This window comes from Solenopsis invicta, chromosome 2 (assembly GCF_016802725.1).
Source record: "Solenopsis invicta isolate M01_SB chromosome 2, UNIL_Sinv_3.0, whole genome shotgun sequence".
Lineage (NCBI taxonomy): Eukaryota > Metazoa > Arthropoda > Insecta > Hymenoptera > Formicidae > Solenopsis > Solenopsis invicta.
The window spans coordinates 17,627,056-17,654,356 of NC_052665.1; the positions used below are offsets into that span (position 1 = coordinate 17,627,056).

Genomic DNA, 27,301 nt, shown 5'->3' on the forward strand with positions numbered 1-27,301 from the left:
ACTTCTGGCTTATATTTCGAGCGGAAGTGTTCATGTGCTTCTAATCGCTGTTAACACGTTCTCGTTGATACATGTCATATCTGGCAAGGACTGTATTAATCCAGGTATCAGAAACTACCGTTTGCACGGCTTTGCGGCGTTTCTCTCGGAGGATATTTGCGATTCCGCAGGCCATACATCAAAGTCAACCACGTCCAAGTTCTGGCCAATAATCTCGGCGGATAGGTGCAAGTCCCGAGGAACTTCCCATTCGCAGATAGATAGATACCTGTGGCTAAACTGACGATGGGACATTTGCACTGGCCCATCCCCAATTCGGATGTCCCAGTTACACACTTGGCCAGACATCAGTCCGCTAATCAGCATCGACGGATCGCGCGGATTAAACTCGACGATTATTAACGGCGACGATGATCTCAGGCATATTACAGGTGCATTGGGATTCTTTGCGATACAAAAATTATATGTATTGAATAACTTTTCTGAAAATTTAATGCTGTTAACTAAATAGGTAATCAATGCTCGTTAAAATAGCTTTTCTTTCTCTTTTTTTTAAATTTATTTAAACGTATAAAAAAAAAGTTTTATTTCCTTATTTTTCTTTGAAATCGATAAAATTTATTTAACGTTGTCAAAAACTGGCAAACAATCAAAAATATTTTTTTTTCATCGTTTTAATATCTTTAATAACAATAAAATTTGATTTTTCGCAACTGAAGGAATATATTGTTATGAAAGGACAAACGCACAAATATTATACTTTTAATATGAAACTCTCAAAAAATATCTGTTGCTAGTCATCAATAATTCTATTTTTAATTGCTTTTTATATTTTTTGGTGAGATTTTCATTTGAAATTTGTGCCACCTATGGAAAAAAATTGTACGCTTCGCCATATTATTCAACCAGAAATCGTGTTACTGGAAATACGGCTTTATAGGCGGTTGTTTTTGTCATGTGATATGTTTCTGTCAATAACAAAACGCTTCGCATAAACAACACGCATGCGTACCGAAGTCTGGCGTAGATATAAAGATTCATGTCAGTGAGACGCATTTCAAATATTATGAAGGACTTTGAAACGGCCAATCGATTTCCGCGACCGGAACCAGGACGAGCGTGTGACAGGTCGCGTTTGACGACGACATGATGAAACATGCTTTCCGATACGTTGTAAAACGTGTCAGATTCGACATTCTAAAAAAAATCTCTGCACGGGATATTGCATTAGTGTAGGAAAATTCAATAAAACTCAGAAACACTGAACAAGGCTATCGATCACGCGGATTATAGAAAAATGTATAAAAATAATATTAAAATTAATATTGAAATAGTAATAAAAAATGCGTTCCTTAGATTATAAAGATGAATTCGCGATTCCAATTTCTATCAATACTTATTAAATTTTTGTATATTGAGCATTGTAATAACGTAAATAAATAAATGTTTTCTTTAAAAATAAGCTGGATTTTTATAGGTAAATTTTTATTGCAAAATATCACGAAAGGTTCGTGTTTTCTCCGATAATGTTTTTATTTGCTGTTGTGCAATAGCATAAGGACAACATTTTTATACCGATGTCCCATATGTAAGAGGAGGGATTCACATTAGGTAGTTTCGTCTCAAACTCCATAAAAGTGTAGACGGCGGCCAATCGATTCTGTGCATTGGGCGACCACGACAGGTGATTGATTGGTCTTACGATAGGTTGTGGATCGGCGTACATGTTTGAGATTCTGGAAAAAAGAAAATTAAAGCTGCCGTAAAAATCCGCGCAAAATCGCATCCGTGGAAATTCGTTTTCCTCCTTTTATATCTTTTTTTCCCCATCCCTCCCAAGCACGTAAATCATCCGCTCGACGACGCGATAACGCCGCGTTGCTTTTACACTTTGCAGACGCCATTCTTTTTGTTTTGTTTGCTAGGTAATACCCCTTTTGCGAAGCGATTAATTGTAACGACAGCCGTAGATTCTTCGTTGGGCTGCGCGGAAACGTATGCATGCTATCAACGTTTGAAGTAAAGCAACTTCCTATTACTTGGCTTTGAGCTGTTTCTGTCGCCAAAATAGCCTGCAGCACTTTATTCCAAGAATTTAGCAGATGATTAAAAAACGAAATAATATTGTTTTTGTGATAACACTACAAAAAATAGAACAGGGCTTCCGTTTGTATTTTGCTGTGCAAAAATTGTTAAAACGTAAATTCGGAAATTTTTATTTCTTTTTGTTTCTTTTATGGTTGCTTCCTGGCTCCCGAAAGAGAAAAAAAAATTTTTTTTCTTTTTTTCAGAAACTTTTATTCCGCAGAAAGCTTTTTATTTAGCTTTCTGTCGCTTTTCTAAAAAGTCTTCAAATTTTTTTAAGACAAAATTTTTTTCGCGGAGGTAAAGGTGCATCAATAACTCGAATGCTCGTGTCGGAAACGGCGATATTTAGTACCTCACCGAGTACATACACACACGGAAGAAAAGCGGATCAATTCGCGCGTAAGAATCACGTGAGGCATCTGAGATGCGCAACACGTGTTTGGACACGTGAGGAAAAAGACGGAGAAAAATTGCAACTTGTGTTAAACAAGCATCGAGAGACGAAAAGCCGACGAGATAAGAGAGCTTTCCCGCGAGCTTCTCAATGACAGCATCGTCGTCTAGCGAGACGTCCCATCGATTTATGGATTTCCCGTCCTATAAATAAGTTACCGGGTTTCATACAAAATACGCGACATTGCAGAATAGTGCGACAAGTTTGTAGATGAATTTTAGATCTGAAAAGATTACAAATGTATTAATCGTAGAAACTCCCTCGTATATTATTCCTCAGCATTTTTCTATGTTTTAATACGCGAAACTTGTCTCTGGATTTACGAGGCCCTATCCTTTACGTCTGTACAAGAACGTGTCGCACTAGCGGCACGGCGAAGATATGCGTCGTATGATAATTCCGTACGTGACCGCGATTTGCGGAGAGAGATTTAACTTGTCCGTGGAAGCTTGCGTGGAGCACGTTGAAGCGAGACTTTGAATATTCCGAGGATATCGGCGATAGCTGGATTTGCAGTTTAATACATGCCAATCGGTGAGAGAAAAAAAAACAAGTGATCTAGTATTTTATAGATTTCTTAAACTTTGGCATAAAGAAATAAGAAACTGAAAAAAAGGATTAGTATTCTTATTGGTTTTCAAAAAAATAGAGTTCTTTTCTTTTTCTATTATTAAGTTTTCTAAAATTGCGAGAGTTACTGCTTTTTTTTTCTAACGACGAAAATTGAATATTCCTTATTCCACGAGAAAGAACGAGTGTAGTCGGTTCTATATCGTCAAAGTAGTTCTCGTAGATGTTGATCGCATTATTCTGTTGTAGACAGCGTTCCATCGACTAAGCGAATAAGTTAATAAAACGATAATAGAATTACTAATCCTCTTATTTTACACTCGATTTTTATTGCATTAAAAATTCTTTAACGAAAATGTATTTATCTTAATTAAGATTACATATTTTATACAAGTATGTACATATTTTAAATTGTTTCAAATTATTTGTTTTAACTTTAACTAATAGTGTCCCTAAAACTCTACTGTAGAATACAAAAATTAAATACGTTTTACCAGAAGTTGAGTATTAAATATTGATATTTTATTTTAATTTTTGAAATATATTGTTCTTCAAATAATCGAAAGTGTATTTAAAATGTATTTAGCTTACGACAGTGAGATTCTTTATCTTCGGTGCCCAAGATTGCTTCAACACACGCCAACAAAATCTCAGCACGGCTTCGTCGTCCTTCACGTTTATCTCCTTAGGCCAACCGCCCTCCAAGTGTAACGTCCCAGTCTGTTTTGTTACTTTGAAAGCGGTCTGCATCTGACATAAAATAAAAAATAAAAAGGGATATCACAAGCTGGGCGCAACGACGACGTTATAAAAGCAATCTTTCCTCTCCATTTCTAACCGTCTTTTTATTGCAAATGTAAAACCTAACGCCCCCCATACTTAACACTCGAACACCCTTGAGAAACGGCATCACGGCGGCGCGGCGTTAAAGCGGTTTACTTAAAGAGAAAATACGAAATCTCCGACATCCCCTTTTGTCCTGTATTTTGCACTATCAATCCGTATTTTATTTCTTCTGTAGACGCAAATCCTTATTCCTGATATGGAATTGATCGCATAAATATTTATAAGATTTTAACACAAATTTACGATTATATGATACGTGTCATTCTCATAAATATTGATTATTTATGTTTTTGTGAAATTTAATAAATTTAATTTTTTCATTGTGAAAAAATCCGTGGTTTACGATTTAAACTGATGCGAAATGCACCGTGAAATAATATTGTGTTTGAATTAAACTTTCCACGAGTTTTATTTCGTGCATTCCCCGGATTGAAAAACCTAGATTTTCATCATAAATTTTACATATTTTTTAGAGAATTGTAGACAATATTTAATTTAAACTGACGCAACACTGATTCTCTGAAATGTAAAAATATTAGGGAGGCATATTTACATGTCCGATGCACTTATTAATTCTTGGAAATTAAATGTGGAAAACGCGAACGTTAAACTTGCTGCAGAATTAGTTCGACGATGATTCAGCAGAGCTATTTTCATAAACCCCCGGCTTTCCCTTAAATCCTATGATATATTAAGTCGCAAACATAGAAATTATTAGCGTTTAGCCAGTGTTTAACTTACGGATAATCAGTTTATGCGGTTGACGATACATTTTGAAGGCATGTACCACCATGCAAACATAGTAATAGAACAACTCGTATTTAAAATCTACTTGTTAAAAACTTTAGTGTACTCATCCAACATTTTATTTGCGATAAGTTCTAATTTCATTTTCTTTTAGGAGTTTTTATTTTCTTTATTATATAATTAGTTTACATTCCTTTGATTGGAAAGAAAATTACGTAAAGACTATAATTATAGAGACAAATAATTATATAGGAATAAAGAGTAATTATGACTAACAATTAATTTGAATAATAAGTAATAATCATAATGAATTTTAATAAACAAAACTTAACTTGTGAAATTTTTATGCTATCTTTTTCGGATATATAATAATTTTCTCACCTCGTGAAGAGCGTATTGCTCGTACTTTTGTACGCCACGGTGACAGCGTTTCTTGCGGATGTAGTCTCGCATGAGTTTCGAATTCGGTAGGATATTCTGCTGAACGGCAGTCTTGCTCTTTTCGAAGAAGCATTGCTTACCGAACTGCGACCTTGGCTTGATGTATGCGTACGGAATCAGCATTATCGGAAACCGTTTCCCAGGTTGTGAGACGTAAAACGAGGAAACGATGAGACACTCACGTAAACAGAGACAAGGTACCTCCGTTAAATTACTTAGAAGGTGGGCAAAGGAAATCAGCGAACGGTGCAGGTTGCACGTTTATCTAACCGCTGATACTTTTCACGCACGAGCGCCTGACGTCGATCGTGATACGCGATACGCTCGATATAGCGTGAAGGGCCATTAAAGTGATGTTCAGCTTGTGAAACGCGACACGCGAACAAACCATGGCGTAATGCAGTTTTTTGATCGAAAAGACCAGTGTCTCAGATTCTTTATTAATGATAAATGTAAAATTATTAATTACAAAAATTATGAAAATTGCAAAAAAACATTTTTATAAAAATAAATAGGGAAGCTCAAATTTAATTTAAAATCCGACTTCATAATCTTATTTTCATAATTAGAGCAATTTGTTTTTCCACAGTAAAAATTGAAAGGTTTTCGGAAATTACGTAAACACGGACGTAATAAGTCTCTATCCCGTGTATAGAAAATTTTTCTTTTTTTTTTATTAAATAGAAATTGGGTCTCGAATTCGAAAAAATTATTTAATATAAACTTTAAAATGGACATATGCAATAGCGATAATGTAGTAGAACTTGTGAGAAAAATCTCTGTAGCGTAATCTTCTACACGGCGCTGTTACCGCGGTGCATCCTCTTTGTGCATCGGCGATTTGATTGCACGTCAATTCGCCGCGCTGGATGCACTCTATGGAATTACGGTAGCGGGCGCGCATTCTCGTGCCGCCGGGCCATCGCGATGACATTATCCCTTCGCCGAGAGCACTCACAATTTCTGCGGTTCGCAATCCGGCGTCCGCCAATCAACGCTTTCGCGCCGTCCGATAAATCGGATGAGCCCGTCGCCGGGTGCTGCACCTAATGAATCAGATTCGATGCGAAGCCACCGGCATTGTGTGATCGATTATCCTGCACACGCGGCGACTCGAATCTAGAACTTGGCGATACCCCAATAACAGATTCAATTTGCGAATTCCTAATGGCTACGCGGGATCGGGTCGTCGAAGTTTTAAGGAATTGCTGCTACGCATCCATTAGCGCTTAATACTTGTAACAGAATGGATAATCGAAAGCGGTTTCCAAAATAGAATTTCTATCTGCATAGCTTATTATTAGTTTATTAATTTTATACAATTTATATAAGTCTACTCAATTTCTGTTTCCGGAAGGAATTATTTTGTTTTCACTCTAATTATAATTTTCATCTCAATTTGCATAAAAAGAGCATAATATAATCTGCCATCCAGTTGTGAACAATTATTAGTTCCTTATTTATAAATATTTTCAGAATGTGAAAATTCACAGAATATTTTTTTATTTAAAATTTAACCAGCGGTTTTATTTTCTTCTATAAAACATCTGCCCAATACATACGTATACACAGTTTAATTAAAAATTATAAACAGTTCGAATGAATATTATGTGTAATAGCATAACGAAATTCCAAATACGAACCAAAGACACACAAAACCGCAATTTAATTTTATACGTCTTCGGTTTGTATATGAAACTTTGTTATACTATTATACACGTATGCTATAGTATCCATTCCAACTGTTTATAATTTTGAATTTTAATTAAACCGTACATACCCATGTGCGTACATATCTGTTGGACAGGCTTTTTTATATGAAAATTATAATATAAAGAGGTTGAAAATGTAGCGTCCACAGTTTGTATGGACGTAAACTAATGACAACGTTATTCCACGAGTTCTCAAACGGAATTCTCCAATCAATATCCACGTACGAGTTTTCAAATCAGATAATCCCGGAGACTGAACTACTCGTAATGAATCTGATCGATCGAACTGGGCCGTCGCGTATGTGCGACGACATATATCGAAGATGAACCCCGAAGCGCGCCGCTAAAGCAATTTAGCCGCGGATTCTAAACCACGGTAGCGGCGTCGCGAATGGAAAGTTTGGAATGGAATTCACACGACCTTTCCTACGATTCTAGGGTTCTCCGAATTTGGGTGGCAATTAGGACCTATGTTCAATGGACGATCTCCGGCCGACGGATGGCGCGACGAAGTTACGAGAGGGACTGGAAATTAGTTTCGGGCGTTGATGCGAAATGATAGGAGCGATGAATTGTGACATTTATATTGTAATTCTGTAAATTGGTTATACATTTATTTACAGCGGACACACCTTGTAACTTTGATATGTATGAACGTTGCAGTATCGATCAAATTCGTCTCAACGTGTACATACTTCAATTCGTTCAACTTTTTACTCAGCAAACCGCGCACGTTTCGGCATACGTGTTGCGTCAAAATTTTCGGCAACCACAATAGTTTTTGAAATTCTAAAGTATCCAAATGTATCCTCTTCGGATCGCGAGTGTGTATATGTCATTTCTTACACGACTTCTTTATTAACTTTATATAAGTTATTGACGCAATCACAGCTACATTGTACCTAATAATATTTCGACATTTCAAAAATTTTACTTCGACCTTAATAAGCGAGAAAAGCGACGATAGAAAGGCATTGGGGAAAGTAACAAGATCAAAGTCCAACTACAAGAATTCTATCCCGAAGCTTCTAGCGAAAGATGGGAGCTTTCTGGCGTAAGGTAAAGTCATGTTGGAAAGTCTCAACTTGCACCGAGCAAAATGTGTGTTAAAAGAACCGTAAAGATTTAACTCGCACATTTTATACGAAGATAGTGCTCTGCATTGAACCGTCTTACAGTTATTAAGAAGTCGAGCTTGTTTACTGGCGAGTGAGCTCTCAGTGAGAGTAAATTCAAATATTGCAGGCGTTTCAAAGATTTTATATTTCTTGCGTAAATAATACGTTTTCTCATCCAGGTGTCTCCACAAAGACGATCTCAGAGCCGCACTCATTTATGAAACCAAGAATACTGTCAAAGAATTTGATCAAAGAGGAATCTCATTCGTCCCAACAAAGAGCAAGATTTGCGAGATGAATATTTTGCCTAGAATCTTGACAGCTTTGTCGCATGAGAAATCGCGAGTGACACACGTGTTAAATGAGTCCCTGAAGATTCCACGGAGATCACTGGTGTTTCATACTTTTCCAAATCGCATGCTTTCGTATGGAAATTTTAGTACGCGAGGAACTGATTCTGTAACAGCTGATGATTTGTCACTTCTACAACGTAATATTAATAAAGGTGTGATTAGACGATTGAAACGAAGGAAGAGTTCGCAGTCGAGCTGCGAAACGGATGAATCAAAACGAGGACAAGGATGCATCGAGGATCATCGGCAATCCGCGGAATCCTGCGAAAAGCCACACGAATGGCGCAGCGATGGTTATCAGATGCCGACAGAAAGTTATCAAAAGACTTGCGACGATTTATCGAGTCGATCGATCGAATTCAGTTCTCCAATCTGCTTGGATAAACCTGTACCATATAACAATCGGCAGGAGTGCGAGTCACCGAAAAACGAGTCTTGTGAATCAAACCAAGCGACTCGAATAACATCCGAGAAATGGTTGTATGGAAAACCAGCAACAGAAAGAAAGGTTTGTTATAAATGCAAGCCGAAATTGTGCACCTATCTGAAAAAAGAAGAAGAGACATGTTTGTCATCGAATAAATCACGAGATTATTGCGAAGATAAGATGACGACAGACAAGTCGAGGCAAATTGAATCTTGTCCTAACTCACAGCCTTCTTTTTCTCAAAAAGTTATATCGACTGAGAGAGAAATTTCTTCCGAGAAATGTGAAATACCAATGGACGATCTTCCGAGAGATACGTTCGAGTACAACGTGAAGCCCGATCCTCCACCACCTAGGTATCCACACTGGAGTGAAAATCTACGGTCTTGCTTGAAGAAGATGACTTGTTCATCCACTGTTAAAGCCTCACCAATGACCCTCATTCTTGAGAAAGGACCGCGGAAATTTCGGGCGAAAGACACCGCGTCATCTGCACAGAATATTCATGAGGATTGCAGCAGGAATCCAAATGAAAATGAGTGCGGTAAAACAGATGTCGAGGGGTCGTACTTGCAGAAGAGTGCATCAAAAAAGTGTACACGTCGTTGCGTGATTTCTTTCGAGGACAAATGTGCCGCTTCTTTGACAGTTCCTACGCCTGTCGACAGAACGACGGAATCTACAATTCAACAATTTCCCGCGCTAACGAGGGACGGTCGTTATCGCACGGAGAAAGCTGAAAAGAAATCTGTCACCCCGGACGATTGCAGTCCTAACATGGCGAGTTTCAAGCATCGATTGAGTAAGTGCCCTGGCATTAAGAAAATGTGGGGTATCGACATCAAACACGAGCCACCTGTTGACATTAGTGTCCAGCAAAAGCAAGAAGCACTTTTGCCCCACCTTAAAAAGACGAAGAAATTAGAATTGTCGCCAGAAACCACAAGAAGAAAGAGAAAGAGGTTCACGTCGCGGGTATCTGGCAACCGTTGGTCGCAACAGAGATACAAGATTCGTCTGAAGATTTTCCAAGAGGAAAACGGACGTCTCGATCCTTGCCTGCCGCGAATCACCGAAGTAATACAACCGCGCGGCGAAAGAATGCAACCGAAGTTATTAAAGTCTGCCACGGACAAAGGCGAATTTTCTTCGCAATCGAGACGCTCGTGCCCGCATTATTCTCCATCCAAGATACCGATTGTCGAGACGAAGAGTTATCCGACGAAAATCAACGAGAGCAGGGTGATTCGCGATCAATACCTGAGAAAACAGCCTTGCAAAAAACGTCGCTGAGCTTTTGGAAACTACTTTGCGATGTGGAATATTTGAAAATCACGTTGAGTCAACATTTATTTTAAGAATATTTAAAATTCGCATTGTTCTTTCATACTTTTGGTACAAATATAAACTTTAATGCGAAAAGGACATGAATAAAATATAATAAATGCGAGAAATAAAGGTTTAAAAAAATGGCACATCAGTGGTATTATTTTATTAAATATTGTAGGTACAGCTTATAATTCACTAATAAATGTGAATTATATTATCAAAAAGCAATGCTTGTTCATTTGCTGCATTATAGTTATCTTGAAATAATTGTTTAATTCTACCGATGGCATATAAAATTTCTACGGCAAAAAATTTTCTAATTATTTATATAATTTATATTGCTCTTCATTTACATTAATAGGAAGTGGCATAACAGCTTTTTAAGTGAAATATATGTGCGAAACATGCAAAGGTGACATTACAAAGGCGTAGGAAGGGAGGCGCGGAAATGAAAAAAATTCAGCTCGCGTGGCTCGAGACGGCTGCAAAAGAAGTCTGTTCGCAGCAGCTGGCCTCCAACTTTTCACGTTTATCATTATCTCACCCTCTCGGCGTACACCCTTATTTTTGCACTCGGTGGAACAAACTTGCGCATCAAACGCCGTTGTTTTATGGCCGATATACATTTTCATTTCTGTCAAGAAATGATATATCTAGTAGTCCTAATAAACGCGACTCGGGATTTAGTGAGCATTTATCTTGTCTACATTGTCGGAAATAATGGGAAAAATAAAAACGTGCGAGTTTGCGTTAATCCAATTCCAATAATTAATGCGCAGTCATAGTAGGTTTTTGCATCTCGCAATTTATGTTTTTTCGATGTAGGTTCTCTCGATGTAGTTTTGCAGAATATTAAAACTGTCAAGCTGTAAAACTATAGTTAACTATTTGTTATTTAATTTTCATTATAATATAAAATTTTTGATAAACAATTAAGAGAGGGAGAAAATAAATTGTGACATGCGTCCAAAATGCATCTTTAAGATATAAAAATTTACATTTTGGCACAATTATCTTACAGATGTACGTGATGTACACTTCTTTCAAATTTAATGCTCGATTTATACATCTAGCATCCTTTCTTTTTACATTTGTTTAATGAGTTCATAATACATACAAGCGACGGACGTATTACCATCGCTCCAGTGGCTTCAAAATTGCTACTCATTTATAAGTACGTTAACCTGCACTCGTTTTTTCCTCTTCATTGAGATCGTATGCGATTAAGGCGGCATTCCGAAAGGAGTACGGTAAAACAGCGGAAGAACGATTGCTGGTCGTAACGTTCACGATTGTTAACTTCTAATTGAACACCGATGAATAACCGATTCCCGGATCGGTCGTTTTCTCTAACGGACTCGAAATAACCACGAAAATCATGGTGACATTCTACGATACTCATACGGTACGATTCGCATTGTTGCAGATAAATGATGATTGGTTTCACATGGAGCATCGATCCGTGGCGAAGAGGTCGGCGGAACCGCATCTCGAAGTGCACCAAAGGCTAATGAATGACTCCAGAGTACGTCGAGCGGAGCAGCAGCGAGCAAAATCGCGCATCAAAAGGGATCTTATAATCAAACGTCCGTCCAATATACTAACCATGCTAAACGATGAGAGGTGGCCTCAGATGTGGTACCTGGTAAGCAATTTTAATCAAGAGCATGTTAACCTGTCCGCGACAAGATTATTACGCTGTACCGATAAATAAACATGTTTTTATTTAAATAAAGTATCGAGGTATATTACAAATAGAATGTTTGAATAAAAAATTTGGTATACAACGTGTGCCTTTTAATGTTAAAAAAGATACAATTATATTATTATTTATTGAAAACATATTGCAAACAATATTTTGGGATTAAACCAAAGTTTACATTCAATTTAGCAAAAGTTGCACATTTTCGATATTATTGATAAACATAAAAAAAACAGTAGAACATAATATGATACTATTTTAAAAAGTTAAATTGTGATTGAAATAAACAATGCAAATAAAATAAATAAAATATTTAAAAAAATATTTGAAACATGTGGAAACGAGTTCAATATCGGCACCAACGTTTATATCGTTAAATTAAGACCCATGAAAGTAGATGTCGAAAGTATTGGATAATTTTTTAGAACAGGGGAAAGGGGTTGGACATGAACGTGCAGGGTGCTTGGGCTGAGGGAATTACTGGAAACGGCATTGTAGTCACGATACTCGATGATGGATTGGAGAAAGATCACCCTGATCTTTACAAAAATTATGTGAGTACTTCAGTATATCTTTTTTTTTTTTTAAGTTTATCGACTTTCTGATTTCTATAAAATTTTTTTTGTGTGATAATTGCGATACAAATAACAAACACATTTCTAACATTAAAGCAATGACTGCATTTAACTTTTATAAAATATTGCCAACTAAAATATTGCGAATTTCAATTATATTTAAGTAAATTGTGCTTTGTAACTTTTCATGGCAGATCTGACTAATTTTGTAAAGTAGCTTTCTATTTGATTACATTTACGTGAATAAGTAAAATCGCAGGTTCTTAATATCTGCGTAATATCACTCGATGAACGAGTATCCGATACGTAAATGCATTCGCTGACACAAAAAAAAAGAGAGGAAAGAGATAAAAAGCGTCGAAGCACACAATCGAATACGGCGGATGAAGGCGTATCGCGGATGCACTGGGAATATCGGTTGTTGAGCGCAAATCGGTAGGGGTTATCCAATGCATATATATACTGAATACCTATTGATTCACGGATAGTTACATCGAATGAGGTATATGCGCGTGCAGTAGAAAGTGAATCGCATTAATCAGCCAGTAGACTAGACACACGCTGCGATGGTGCCCCTTAGTGCATTGCTCTGATTATGCGAGCTTATATCCCTTCGCATGTATTTCTCATTATGCAGATGATGCATAAATGAATAGGTATTAAGAAGATATCCGGATGTGCGTGATCGAGGATTAAAATAGTACTTCATCACTCTAGTAACAATAAAGTTCTTATTATCATAAACCCTCTGTTACAGATTATCCATTCAAAAGATCTTTCTCAAATGAAGAAACAAAAATTTATTTTGCTTACAAAACTTTTCCAACATACTTAATTTTTCATTTTAAAAATGTGCTAAAACTTCTCTTGAAGTTTCGTAATGTACGCTAGATATAGTTTCACTCATTGTACTTGTACAATTGTTGCAAATGCACGCGTTTTATTTTTAATATTTTTATCAAATAAATACTACTTGTATGTATGCACATTGCAAATTATACAAATCTTCATTCCTTATGATGTGACAAAAGCGAGAGAAACAAGATTCATCGCGAGACGTGTGAATTTTAATTAATGCCATTCTCGATTTCTGTTGTAGGATCCTCAGGCGAGTTACGACGTCAACAGTCACGATGAAGATCCCATGCCGAGGTACGATTTGGTAGATAGCAATCGACACGGCACCAGGTGTGCCGGAGAAGTCGCAGCCACTGCCAACAATTCTCTTTGCGCCGTAGGTGTTGCTTTTGGTGCTGGCGTAGGTGGTGAGTGTTCTATGAAATGAATTATTTAACACTTTGATGCACTTTAAAAATGAAAAAGACTTTACGTATACTTTTAGAACTTTTTTACGTATACACAATAAGAGTTCTGATTTAAGAGCTATAAAAGATTTTTATTTTAATCCGTGTCTTATCTTGAATCGCATGAGCGCGAATAATGTAAAATTTTAATTGCTTCTTTAATAAAAGCTCATTGCGCAGAAGTTCGAGATAAAAATGAGATATTAAAAAACTTTTAAAAAGAGGAAGGTCGGATATTTAAATATTAAATCGTCGGAAATGACAGTTCAATTCGGAGCAATCGCTTAAATCTATTTGCAGTTCTGTTTCCAATTAACAGCAGCAAAGTCAGTGTCGGAACTCGCGTTACTGCGAACGACACGTGTTTGTAATAAGCAGAATTGATATCGTGAGGGCGCATCATTTTCAAATTAGAATCTGGATTGGCAATAGCCTGTTACGTGCATTACATTCGGAACTGATCCAAATCGGTGCGCAATGCCCAATTTCGACCTTGTAAATTGAGATTCTCTATTTCACATGGCAATTGTGTAGCTTAATTAAATCAGACGGGAAATGTATGCTGTTTAATAGTTTAGAAATTTTTAATATAAATATGTATATCTCTGAATATTCTCTGAAAATTAGCATTAAAAGTATTGAAACTTGCATACATAAAAAAAAACATCAATTATTTGTAATTATACGTTATACAATGCTAATTATTAATTTTTCATAATGCTATTTGTGCGTAGGTGTTCGAATGCTAGACGGCGACGTGACAGATGCCGTCGAAGCGAGATCCTTGAGCCTTAATCCCCAACACATCGATATTTATAGCGCCTCATGGGGACCGGATGACGATGGCAAGACTGTAGACGGTCCTGGTGAATTGGCCACCAGAGCTTTCATCGAAGGAATTACCAAAGTAAGTGTTTGCCATTAGAATTGTTTTGCTTGTACTTTGTATATAACTCGTAAATCATTAAAGATTCTAAAGTTTCTCAAGTCCATTAAATTTTAATACATTTATACTTACTGTCCGCATTTTCTTAACTCTTGAAATAAAAATACAAGAGTCGAGCAAAGACAAAATAAATTACGTTTATTCATTTTTAACTTAGTTTTAGTATAGCTGACAGTGAGACAACGCTTCTTGCTAGAAAAATAATTTTATCCAGAAAATTGGTTTAAGATCAGAGTATTCCGTAAAACTTTCTAATAAATATAGCTTCGTAAATATTGTATAAACGCTTCTTGCCTAATTGAGTGATTATTTATCAAGGATACTCATAATAATCTTAATTGTCGTATCTTTTTCATTATTATGTTTAACAAGTTGAAAGAAAGTATGCCGCGTGTCTTAAAGCTTCGACGTAGCAGCGTAATCCACTTAGGACTACAATTTTCTTCGCTATAATTTCCCGCGCTATGACAAGATAAATGCAATTAGCTGCAAGGTACCTCCGACATGGAAGCTTCTAGTTTGCTTTAAGACACTTCCTTGCTCTCAAACGTCAAGCAGGGGATTTTAAAGCTTCGCATTACAACGCTTATGCTTTGTTAATACGTTGCATTAACTATAGAATTCAAAATAAAATAACCAAAAAGAATCTTCTGCAGAGAAACTTTTAGTTCAAATAATTGATAATTTTTAATTGGAAACTAATTGAGAATTTTAATTAAAGATCTTCTATGGAGACCTATAGAAAATTCTTAGAAAAGTAATGCACTTGCGCGAGAATAACAAAAGTCGATCGATAAACTATTTAATACGACACTGCAGTACTGAAATACCGATGCAAGCTGTTCTCGCATTAAATCGGAGATCGTTTTACTCTTTCGGATTTTCCATTATTTTTCTACGGATCGAGATTTCTTTGCAATTACTCCCATCAGCTATTTCAATTTTTATTTGAGAATAAAACGGGAATTTAACAGCTGTCCTGATTAAAGTTGACGAACTCCAAGTTCAATTATCGCCTTCCTGATTTCTTACATCTTACACCAAAGTAATACATTTAACTCAGTAATGCTTTTCTTTGTGGAACTAAATAGAAGAAAGAAGAAGTTGCTTTAAGTGCCGTAACTATTACAGATTTCTCACTCAATAAGAACGGAGAAAATTTAGACCTTTATTATTTGAGTAAGATGGTAATACGTACAAGTCGAATAATTTTAGCATTGTATTGTAATTTCACTATTTTAATTTTATAATTATTTTATATTATACTTTTATAATTGTTGTATTTTATTTAGTAATGTGCACATTTTACTAATATTTTCTACCGATCTTTTTTGTTAAAGAATTATTATCAGTTATGTGCAATCTGTTTTCATAATAGGGAGATACCAATGTTCAATTTTCTAATTTTCAAGATTGATTGTATTATAAAAAATTTTGTGCGTATGAAAGAACATACAATGTCTCATCGCATCTCGGCGAATCTGATTCTCTTCGAAAACGAAATTCGCCAGTTTCTAACGCATTCGTTATTAACGCGTTCGTACGCTTATGTCCGAACAACGTCGCGGGATGAAATGAAATTTGCACAAATGTATCACGCAGAAGCATTCCCTGAAATCTTCCAAGTTTCAGCAGCGACAATGGCCATTGTCGTCGCGATGTATACGCCTCGGCTCTTCGATCGCGTTCGCAACGTTCCTTTATCATGATGGCGAACTTTAGCATTGAGAGGGCCCCTACTTCAAGTAACGATCATTAAAGCGCAGATACCCTGCATTAAAACGGAGCCATCAGATGCTGTCGAGAAATTCCAGTAAAGATTCTCCACGTACAGCTTATTCCTATTATCTACTTGATTTACCCAATCCTGTGTGCCATTTTACGGTAATCAGTAATAAAATATTAAATTTTTTCGTTAGTCTTTTCATAATTGAAATTATTATCTGTAAAACTCATTTAAAATAAGTACACACGATAACTTTTTTAAATATCATTAATGACAAAATTTATACAAATTGCATTGATAATTAATGACTTATTAACTTTGGCAACATTAAAATAACTGGAAGTCACAAAGTACTGGAAAAGTATAATAATGTGTTAATAATGTTTCTCAAATTGTCATACTATGTTGACCACTTCCATGTCCGTAGTCAACGATTGATTTCCTTCGACATCGCAGACGACATCGTCGACGGAACGATGACAGATGTAATTCGATTAGCGGAAACGACGAAGAACTCCTCCAGTTAGACCCGGTTTAATAGACTTGCTCGAGAGGTCAACCCCTCAGAAAGTTCCTAATTGGGTGCTTTTAAGCGACTGGCCAGCTTGAGCTGCAGTAACACGTATTACCATTTTAAACTTACTGCCAACGACGTAACTATAAATCATATGCAAATGTCAGTATGGTTAAACTAAGACCGTTGAAATATTTGGTAACTATCGAATGAAATATGTCAAAGAAATTGGTCACAGGTGCATTTTCGCCGAAATATCTAGATAATAAAAAAAATTACTCTGTATATATAAATGTTCATTTATATGTGTATTATAAAATATATTATGATAAAAATTATTAAAAATAATCAAAAGAGTAAACGATTAAACAAAAAGTTAAGCAAATAAAGAATTATATAATTATTTTACTTAAAAATAATAATTAAATCAATTTTTGAAACTTTCTGATATAAAATGCACATTTTTCACAAATTTGAAATAAAATTATTAAATTATCGCGCTAATTGCAGTTTCTCATTAATTTAAAATTACCTGAAAATGTTCTCGTGTATTGTAAAAATTACTTATATTCGGTGAACATTCATAAATAGAATCAACAAGTAGTGAAATGAGTAGCGTTTAAATCACTTTCCGGCAGCAATGTTAAATGGCATTCTGTCGAGATTGCTTTCATCTCGCGAAATCGTTAAAGATATTCTCACGCGATAGAAGTCTATATTTTCCAAAACCAATCTTTATTAATTATGCGCCAACGGAACATTTTACACCAGAAATACGATCAGATGTGTAGGAAAAAATATTAATAAAAAGATTTTCTTTAGTTGGTTTCTAGAATTTTTTTTTGCGTTTTTTTTCTTTAATCTTAATTTAATCAAATTAGTAATTTGTTTTTAAATACAAATGCTAAAACACAACATTACTAGAAATTATATATTTCTTAATTATCTATTTTTAAAATTATAAATTTGTTTTTAGAAACTCGAGTATTGTCATATAATATTTTAATATTATATGTTAATAATTAAAAAAAATATTAACAAAATTACAAAATGTGACGCTTCTAATTTGATATAATACTATCAATACAATATATCCGTATTATTAAGGAATAATCTATTTTAAATATTCTATTTTAAAAGACGCGTGAGCTTATATTATCAATATTTGCACAATCGAAATAGACATAGTATCTATTAAGCCATTGCATCGTTCAATGGCTTTGACTTTGCACATCGTTATACATAACAACCTATTGAACGGTAATTCCCTTTGTATCACATTATATTCTTATCCGTCAAAAGCAAATACGTGAACTGGTTCGGAATTCTCTTTGGGATCTGTTATCAGGTTCGATAATCTCCCTTTAATCGACAGAATCATAATTTACTATAGAATTTGTACATATCCAATAGAATTACGTGCATATTACGAGTTATTATCAATTGTGTTAACCTCTCTCTCTCTCTCTCTCTATATATATATATATATATATATATATATATATATATATATATATATATATGTTTCTTTCTCATAGTATTTGCAACTTGATGTTGCTATAATCATTTTGAATCGGTTAAAATAATATATTATTCTCTCTTTGATTTAGCCACTCTTAAAATAAATTTTGTTTTAAAGCGGTTATATTAAACAAAGAATGATATATTTTTATAATACTAATTTATTTTATCAATTAATTTTCCGCTTGCGTTTAAAAGAATAAATTGGAAAGATATCAAGTTAAATTAATGTATAAAATGTATTAAATAATAATAATTTCAACATAGTCAGTTAACAATTGTTATACAGATCGAATTTAACTGTCTGATACAGTCAAGCGGATACCTTATCACTTTACGATCAAATAGCTTTACTGATCAAAGGCTTGAACACTATATTACTGAATTAGTTAACGTCGAGCCTCAAAGAGAGTTCAGAGTTCGCGGTCACGCCTAGTGTACCTTAGTATCGGGCGGCTGGTCTTATTACGAAATAGCTGGACCTTCAGGGTGCACCTGTAAAACTGTAATCAATATATACAATTGTATACGATAATAAATTGGGTCTTAGATTGATATTGTGAATAACACAAGAAATAAGAAGTGCTTTTCGATCGAAATGGATTTTGGTGCTTATTTCATATCAAATTATTAAATATATTTTTCAGTTCTATAAATTGCGTGCCGATATGGTTGCCGGATTTAAAACGCAACTGTAAACTAGCTAAGAAGTTAAAAATATTTCAAATTAATTTGATTGTTAGATTTAATAACGATACTACAATAAGTCTTTTAAAATTAAATTGCTGGAACCTTCCTTTTAATCTTTAAATGAAAACACGGACAAAATGTAGGAGTGTCTCCCGTTACGAGCTTAAGTCATGCAATTCAGTCTTATACGGAAACCATTAACGCTAAACACTCAGCTTCATCGACTTCCCAACAATGGTTTCGTTCCGAATCATCTACTATTGTGTGTCAACGGGCGCGCAGAAAGCGGCTTTAACATGCAAAGTGTCTCAAACTTCTAAAGCGCCTTAAGCGTTTCGAGCATCTTAAAGCTAAGTACTAGTGAAAAAAGTCAACCACGTCCAGAGTATTATCCGAAGCGGTAAACTCTAGATTCATTTTAATTTGAAGCACCGAATATACCTGTTAAATCTCGCCTCTTCAATTCTGCAACCTGCATTTGCTTGAGTGCGTTACGATAGTCTTCTAAATAAATATTTATATGCATAAAAATTGTCTTAAATAATTTGAGAGATCGATTTTTGTTACATAGACCAATATACATATAATATAGTAAATTTTATAAAATAAATTAATAAACTTTAAAATACTATTAGGGTCGCAACGGTAAGGGTTCGATCTTCGTGTGGGCGTCCGGGAACGGCGGCCGGGACCACGACAACTGCAATTGTGACGGCTATACCAATAGTATCTGGACGCTGTCGATCAGTAGCGCGACGGAGAACGGCCTTGTGCCCTGGTACAGCGAGGCGTGCTCGTCCACTCTCGCCACCACGTACAGTTCGGGTTCTACCGGCGAGAAACAGGTCGTCACTACGGATTTGCATCATCACTGTACCAGCAGCCACACCGGCACCTCCGCATCGGCGCCGTTGGCGGCCGGCATTTGCGCCCTCGCTTTGGAAGCGAACAGAGATCTTACCTGGCGGGATATGCAGCACATCGTAGTCAGGACCGCCAAGCCTGCGAACCTGCAGGCACCCGATTGGGTTGTTAACGGCGTCGGTAGAAACGGTGAGTACCAAAGTTCTTGATAGAGAGAAAGGATTTCGCAAAGATTAAATGCACGTGATCTTCATAAAAAAAGTTATAACGATAAAAAGTTAGATCGTAAAAATTTCAATCTTTCACTCAAGGAGGATGTAACAATTATCATATAATATAATTACATATATCGTTTATTTTTTCTACAAGAATATTTTAATTAATCCACAGATTTAATCAATCGCAGATTTACATAATAAATAAATATAGAATTCTGATCTAGATAATAAAAATTTATTAGTAAGAGAGATTCATTAAAAAGAGATTCATTAATAGAGAAAATTCATTAATAACAAAAATCCATTGATAAAAGAGATTCATTAAAAATTAGATAACGATCGTTTCAATTTTGCGATCCAATTTTTGTTTAACAGTGAGCCACAGCTTCGGTTATGGGCTGATGGACGCCACTGCTATGGTACGCTTAGCGAGAAGATGGAGAACCGTCCCGGAGCAGCACAGATGCGAAGTATCGGCGCCGCATACGGGCAGGTAAGTGCTCACAAGTTATTAGGTGATGCACACTGTTAGATACATAATAGGAATTTTAAAATTCTTTTTTTATTCAAAATCGATACGCGACGAAAAATTGTACAAGAAATCATCGTCTCGAGAAAAATGCTTGAAGACAAGGGAAATCGGGATTTGATTTGACCGTACAGATTTCTATCTGCCTCTTGGGGAAACGTACATGTCTCTCGCAGATTACAGATTCGTTCGAGCATGTCGGTTACCGTCAAGCGAGTTTTACTCATCTGAAATTGCACTGGAAATCACGTGTAATGCACCGTTTACATTGTCAAGGATTATAACGAATGAAAGCAGATCGCACGTGTTGCGTTGAACGAATGTTTACACACATAAATACTTACAACGTAATCATTTTGGAGTTGTACTCCTCTAAAGCCGTAGTAAGAATTCTATGTACACAAAGAAAGATTGAAAAGATTCGTGCTACTAATAAACAAGTAACTGAAAATTATTAAGGCGATTTAATATTTATTATTTTGTTATAGCTTTAAAAGAATATCCTTTGCTTAAAGCAGATATTACACTTGTGTCTTCTATAATCTTAGTCTTCGGAAAAATTATTATCGGTGTTGTATTTAACTTATATTATATATTATTATACTAACATTAAAAAGGCACTATTTTTGTAAAAACTGTGTAAAATAAAATAACTTTGTTAAAATAAAATAAATATTGTAAAAATAACTTTGTTAAAATAAAATAAATATTGAGTTATATCTTTCTATAGAAAAATATCAAGTTGTTGCTAAAAGCGCATTCGAGAAGTGGCACAGTTTGAGGAGTATAAAAGTACTTAACAATTTAATGTGCAATTGACCGAATTGTTCGAGCGATGATTTAAACGACAAAAGGGTATATCCACTTAAAAATACCTACAAAAAGTTCTATGCTCAAGTTCGATACTTGACCGAAATTTCATCCACTTTCTAGGACAATACCGCCAAAGAGCCAATTGGTCCTCGATTTACATGTCAAGGAGTGCAGCGGCGTAAATTTCCTCGAGCATGTTCAGGTAAGTTGAGCATGTCATTCACAAGTGACATTGCTAATTAGTGGATTTTGTGCCGGCTACGAGAAGCACAAACTCGGACTACATTTCGAGGATGAAATGTTTCGCCGGCTGGCGCTGAAGTAGAATTTTATTTACTTTTCGTTTGAGTAAACTAATTTATTTGTCATCGTTTTACACTGTCTATGGTAAACTAAGGCAAACTGTAACTCATGCTAAATAGTTATTTAATTCTCGCCAAATTAACTTAAAGTATATTAATGACTGCATTTGCCGGCGAAACGTAATTACTAGATCCGGTTCAGATCTCGTGTTAAAGAAACTAAACGAATTAAGTTAATTACTCTTATGAAATTATTAGTTACTCAGCGCGAAATTACCTCGTAAAATCTACATCTGATTTATTCTCTTTTTTTTTAGACTACCTAACTAACAGAATTAGGTGTATACATGAAATCATTAATTAAATATTATGACATAGATTTAAAAATTTATCAAATTTTGATTTAGTTGCCTAAAGATGATAATGCAAATCGTAAATATTGATAAAGAAAGATATACGTGATCAACGATAATGACAAAATAATACGCTTGTCGCAGGCGAAGGTATCGCTGATGGCAGCGAGACGAGGGGATCTTCAGATACATCTTACATCTCCTCAAGGTACAAAAAGCACTCTTCTCGCTAAAAGGCCGCACGATATCTCAAAGGCCGGTTTCAGCCAATGGCCATTCATGTCAGTGCACACGTGGGGAGAGAGGCCGCACGGCACCTGGAAATTAGAAATTCACAATGAGGGTCGATATCTTGGTAAGTCAATCGCATTTTCTTACATTTCGCGTTAATTTTACTGCATAATCGTTGAAGAATACTTAATTAATACAATAAACGTTTTAATACGCTCAATAATTGAGATCAACTACGTCTTTAATACGTGATAACTTTCATCGTTAATAATTAACTGCTAGTTAAATCAAACTAATTGAAATTACTTTACTAAATTATTTATCTCGAAACTAATTCGTTTAATTGTCAAAGAATTATTTAGCTTCAAGTAATTTTTATTAAAACAACAATCTTATATGTATATTAAAATTCCTTTTAGCTTTAAGTAAACTGTCTTCACTATTCTGACATAGTTTGTTTCACAAACATTTCAGTGTTCTCAATGATATAAAATTCTTATTGATCCTAATGATATAAAAGTCTTGTTTTAATAAGATCTGTTTGAATCGTTGTTTGAAACATATGGAATATAATCAACCTCATTTGTACAAAGACTATTATACGAAATCTTAGATTCGAATGTCAAAGACAAAGCTCTTTGAAGATTATGTCGGCATTAGCTCTCGCATTCGGAAATACCCTTCGGTTGATTTAAATTTCAAATAGAATTCTATCTTGTTCGCTGTAACAATAGTTTCCAAGCGCCTTAGTAGCGCCTTCATAAGGTCACGGTTACCAAGTTTCCTGTCAGTTGCATCTTACAGTCGAAAATGATCGTAAAAAAATTTTGATATTAACGTCCACTTCTCTGACTTACATAAAAAAAATATTATATAAAAAATCTATTTCAAAGCACTACAATGATAGTCTCGCAATCTTTATTGTTCCTCGAACAATTGCAAACCGTATATGACAAAGGATTAATCAATTCATACGCGTGATATCTGAGCGGAATGGCTTAGACATGTCTAGCATTGCATGCGCATCCTGCGATCCGATGCCGAGTTGGTGTTCAGCTCCGCTGAGATCCTTCGGGATCCACCGCATTCTCGTAGCCTCCCTGGGACGGAGCCGAGAGAGCTCTTACATAAGACCCATTCGCGCGCGATCACCTAAGAAGCTGCATTATCCCTAGAGGCGGATAATTGCCGGATTCGAGCAGCAGAGTCCTCCCGCAAACCCTCCTACTTATCCTTAACGGCAAATAGCAGCGAGGTATTTCGCCCATAGAGTAACAAACGCGCGGCCGATTCCCAAGTAAGGTGCAAGCGTTAAAGCCACTTCGAACTGCTTCCGCGTCGGCTCATCAAGGCCGATGGCTATGTAAACTTCCTTATGCGCTTATGCATCGCCGACCTATATCGCTACAGAGCGCATTCACATCCATTGTCGTGGATTGCGTTCCGGAGGCGGGAGATTCGTGGGGATATTCGTGACACTTCTAAGCCATCCCAGTGTTTACATTGCCACAAGCATTCTGTGGACGTAGCTGGCAGTCCCTGAACGCGACGTGCTTACGTGTCATCGAATAGGAACCTCTCCGCAAGAAGGATGTCCTTGTTAATTCCTAGGCGTTCTCGTTAAATTCCTTTAAAACGCCCGCTGAGGATAACGCGCATTACAGCTTTATCGAATCATTGACATTTGATGAACAAACTTCGCACCGATGTTTAATCGTGTAACCGTGAATAATTTTCGATGTACTGCATTATTACTTATCATGTCGTTCAACACGTCAGTAAGCATCGCATTGTATTTCTGTCTCTCTCATTAACCATGACATCCGCTTTCTTTCCTGCTGCATTCACGGACGCATACCGGATCAGGACGCGCTACTCTGCACGAGTGGGCGCTGATTTTCTACGGCACTGCGACGCTGCCCGACCGAACCGAGTACGCTCTTTACAATCCGGCTGGCATGAGTATACCCAGACGACCGTTCGTCAAGCCGCGGGAAAGCATCCCGAAGAACCAGAATACTCTGGCGAAGGGCAAGCAGACGCAGCATAAGTCTGACAAGTCTGGCAATTTGAGCCCGCCCTATGTGATGAACGCTCAAATTCAGCCTCAGAGGAAAGGCAAGGCCCGCGGACAGCACAAGAACGGCAAGTCGGCTAATCGACCGAATCCTAAGCCCACCGCTCAAACCCTTCGGGGTCTAACCAACATCAACAAAGGACCCAGCAATGTGGCCGGTGACGTGCGTTTAATCACATCGAGACCACGTGGTAGAAGTACACCCAGTCCTATTACCAGCACCGTGACCCAGACTGTTGCGACGACGAAGACGCAGACCACGACAACAAGCAAACAAATTATAACACAGAAGATCATCGACGTGGTTACCGCCTCGCCCCTTCAAAGGGGGCTGATCTTGTTAGAACCACCGGCAAAGGCGGCTACTAACAAGGTCCCGGAGGTATTTCAACAATATCCCAAGATCCAACAGCTCTATCCGGTTTACGGTGGAGCTCGCGGCGTCGGTCAGCACGCTACAAGAGCCAAAGGACTTGACCTGCTGCAGGACGAACAATTTGACCCAAGTAATCTAGACAAGGGTACCTAAACATCTTCGAATAAGAAACGGCGAGATGCGCCGCTTGTTTAATGGCAACGATTGGAAGCTATTATACATTTCCATAAGAGTATCGCGAGTATCGTCGCGATTACTCTAAATTAAATTCTATCTTAACTGAATTAAATTAAATATTGAAATAAAATGTAATTGCGAGTACATAAGTTTGAAATATTTCTCACGACTGTTTCTTTATTATCAATAGATTTTTATCATTCTAAAATAACAAATTCTCACTTTTACACATAATCCGATAATTGAATTTAAGAGGAAAAAAATATCAATATTTAATCACAATATAATACACCGGTTGATTAAACATGTCTGCAAAAAAGTGTAGTGTCGCGCGCACAGATAATCGAGGTGACTAATAACGTCAATCTATCTGTGCTATTGTTTCCGAACGATATTTTATGATACGTCGGGACAACAAAGAAGGTCGTTTCGCAGCTTCCAATCGTTTCCCATTCACTTCCACGCATCCGCCCGCGTACCCACGCTTCGGCGTGGAAAGTAGAGATGCATCGCGCGTAAAGCCCCGAAGATTAAATGGATCCGCTGGAATTTGGTTTTCGTATTCTCTCTTTTGTGTTAGCTGTTTCGCTGATTGTGACCACACTGTAATCACCGTTACTTTCGTCTGTACGTGGACAATTTATTCCTGGCTATTAATATGCAGCACTGTAGACAACCTTATTTCGCATTGTTTGTGTCATTTATTTTGTTACTTGAGTTCGGAATGTTTCACATGGAGTGATCCTTATACATCGTCCGTTAAGTATGATGGAACGTTTTTTCGCGTATCTCTTTCTCCTCTCTAAGAGAAAATGAGAGTTTTCGATGTCTTCTGCAGAATTTTATTTTGTCTGTGACATTATTTATCGAGTCACTTTACATAAAATATCTCGCTTACATATTTCGTACAAAGCACTCGTATTTTTAGCTCTTGTAGTTTATTAGATGGATAAGCTGTAAGTGAAATTTTGTTGAGTAAATGATATATTTGCATGATTAATGTGCACGAATAGAAATATACACATTTTTTTTATTCTAAACAAATTTTGCCTGTATCACTGTACTTAAAGGCTTTCACGAGCAGATAAAAGAACTGCCAGAACCAGTTTGCTGTGTAGCTACTGTAAATTATTTAAGAAGACTGTTCGATACACCCAATACATTTACATAAGTTTATAGAACTTCTTTAACTGCTAACTATTCGCCATCGTGCTCGTATCCGCTAAACTTCCGGAAAGTTCTCTTTTAAGTATAAGTAGCGTACACTTAAATATTTTACATAGTTTTGTGTCGCTCTTTGTGTCAAGTGTCGTCGGGTTTTTCGTCATGTTGACGCTTCCTGCGTCGCGTTCTTCCTCTCGTTACAATCGAAGCCTCTTGCGTGAACGGCAGGTCGATAATAGGAAAACTTATCGAGGCCGGTAACGCGCGCTATGGCCTTCAATCAAAACTTTCAATGACTTGGTTATCGATGAGTTTCCTACATAGCCACAAGAGCGCATCTGTATACGTCGGCTATCTAATGTATTGCCGACATGTATCACCATGTATCCTATTATCCTCGTACATGGTACGCAGATCATTGTCCTTTGCACGAGAAAATTGTGGGTTCCGCAACTCATCTCTCGAAAAGTACATATAATAATAAAAAAGAACTGTGAGAGTTCTAAATTATTTTATTCTCAGATATTCTATATTTTTGTGTCTCTCGAGTTATTAAAAAATTCGTTAGAAAGGTACGGTGAAATATTTATAGTACGACAAATGTTTATTTAGGAAAATATATATGCATTATTTTTTTATGTACAAATAAAATTTTATTTTCTTTATTTTATAATATTTATTTTATAGCATAACAGTAACATTATATATATATATATATATATATATATATATATATTGATTTGAACAATACCATGTGATACTTTAATGATTTAAAAATTATTTTCTTCAAAGCAGCAACGCTCTGATGCAAATCCATAACTCGTAAATTGCGTTCACGATTACGCATTGCGCTTGTTATCTCCTTTCCGAATTCTCGAATTCTAGATCACCGCGTAACCGCAAATCGCTCAAAATTCTGTGAAACGCGACGACGCGAACGGCGCTGAAAACCACTAATGCGTGCCGTGAAATGGAAAAGCCGACGAGAGCGAAACGAACTCCATCATGGTGGAGAGATCGGAGCGGCTTCTCTCGTCCATCATCGCTGCTAAATAATTTCCGCCATGATTGGAAATTTTTTCACTCGCTTACCCCGCAAAATGGTTCTCGCTCTTAAGGCATTATTATCGAGGC

The 27,301-nt window shown here is 36.3% G+C and overlaps 2 protein-coding genes across 6 annotated transcripts in view; both read left to right on the top strand.

The window, feature by feature from the left end:
* Positions 1–27,301, top strand: part of LOC105194571 (furin-like protease 1) — a 215,746-nt gene that overhangs the window by 165,705 nt on the left and 22,740 nt on the right. For 3 of the 5 annotated variants that reach the window (XM_039446015.1, XM_039446014.1, XM_039446016.1), the window contains exons 3-11: positions 11,512–11,730; positions 12,213–12,341; positions 13,462–13,627; positions 14,401–14,573; positions 19,699–20,116; positions 20,521–20,638; positions 21,608–21,689; positions 22,287–22,497; positions 24,240–24,971. In XM_039446015.1, coding sequence (XP_039301949.1) covers positions 11,512–11,730; positions 12,213–12,341; positions 13,462–13,627; positions 14,401–14,573; positions 19,699–20,116; positions 20,521–20,638; positions 21,608–21,689; positions 22,287–22,497; positions 24,240–24,971 — 2,248 coding nt within the window. The remainder of the gene's footprint in view (positions 1–11,511; positions 11,731–12,212; positions 12,342–13,461; positions 13,628–14,400; positions 14,574–19,698; positions 20,117–20,520; positions 20,639–21,607; positions 21,690–22,286; positions 22,498–24,239; positions 24,972–27,301) is intronic. The other 2 variants (XM_026135647.2, XM_011159549.3) reach the window with 2 other exon arrangements.
* Positions 598–11,498, top strand: LOC120356966. The gene has a single exon (XM_039446017.1). The coding sequence runs from the start codon at positions 8,271–8,273 to the stop codon at positions 10,047–10,049; it is 1,779 nt and encodes a 592-aa protein (XP_039301951.1). The 5' UTR covers positions 598–8,270; the 3' UTR covers positions 10,050–11,498.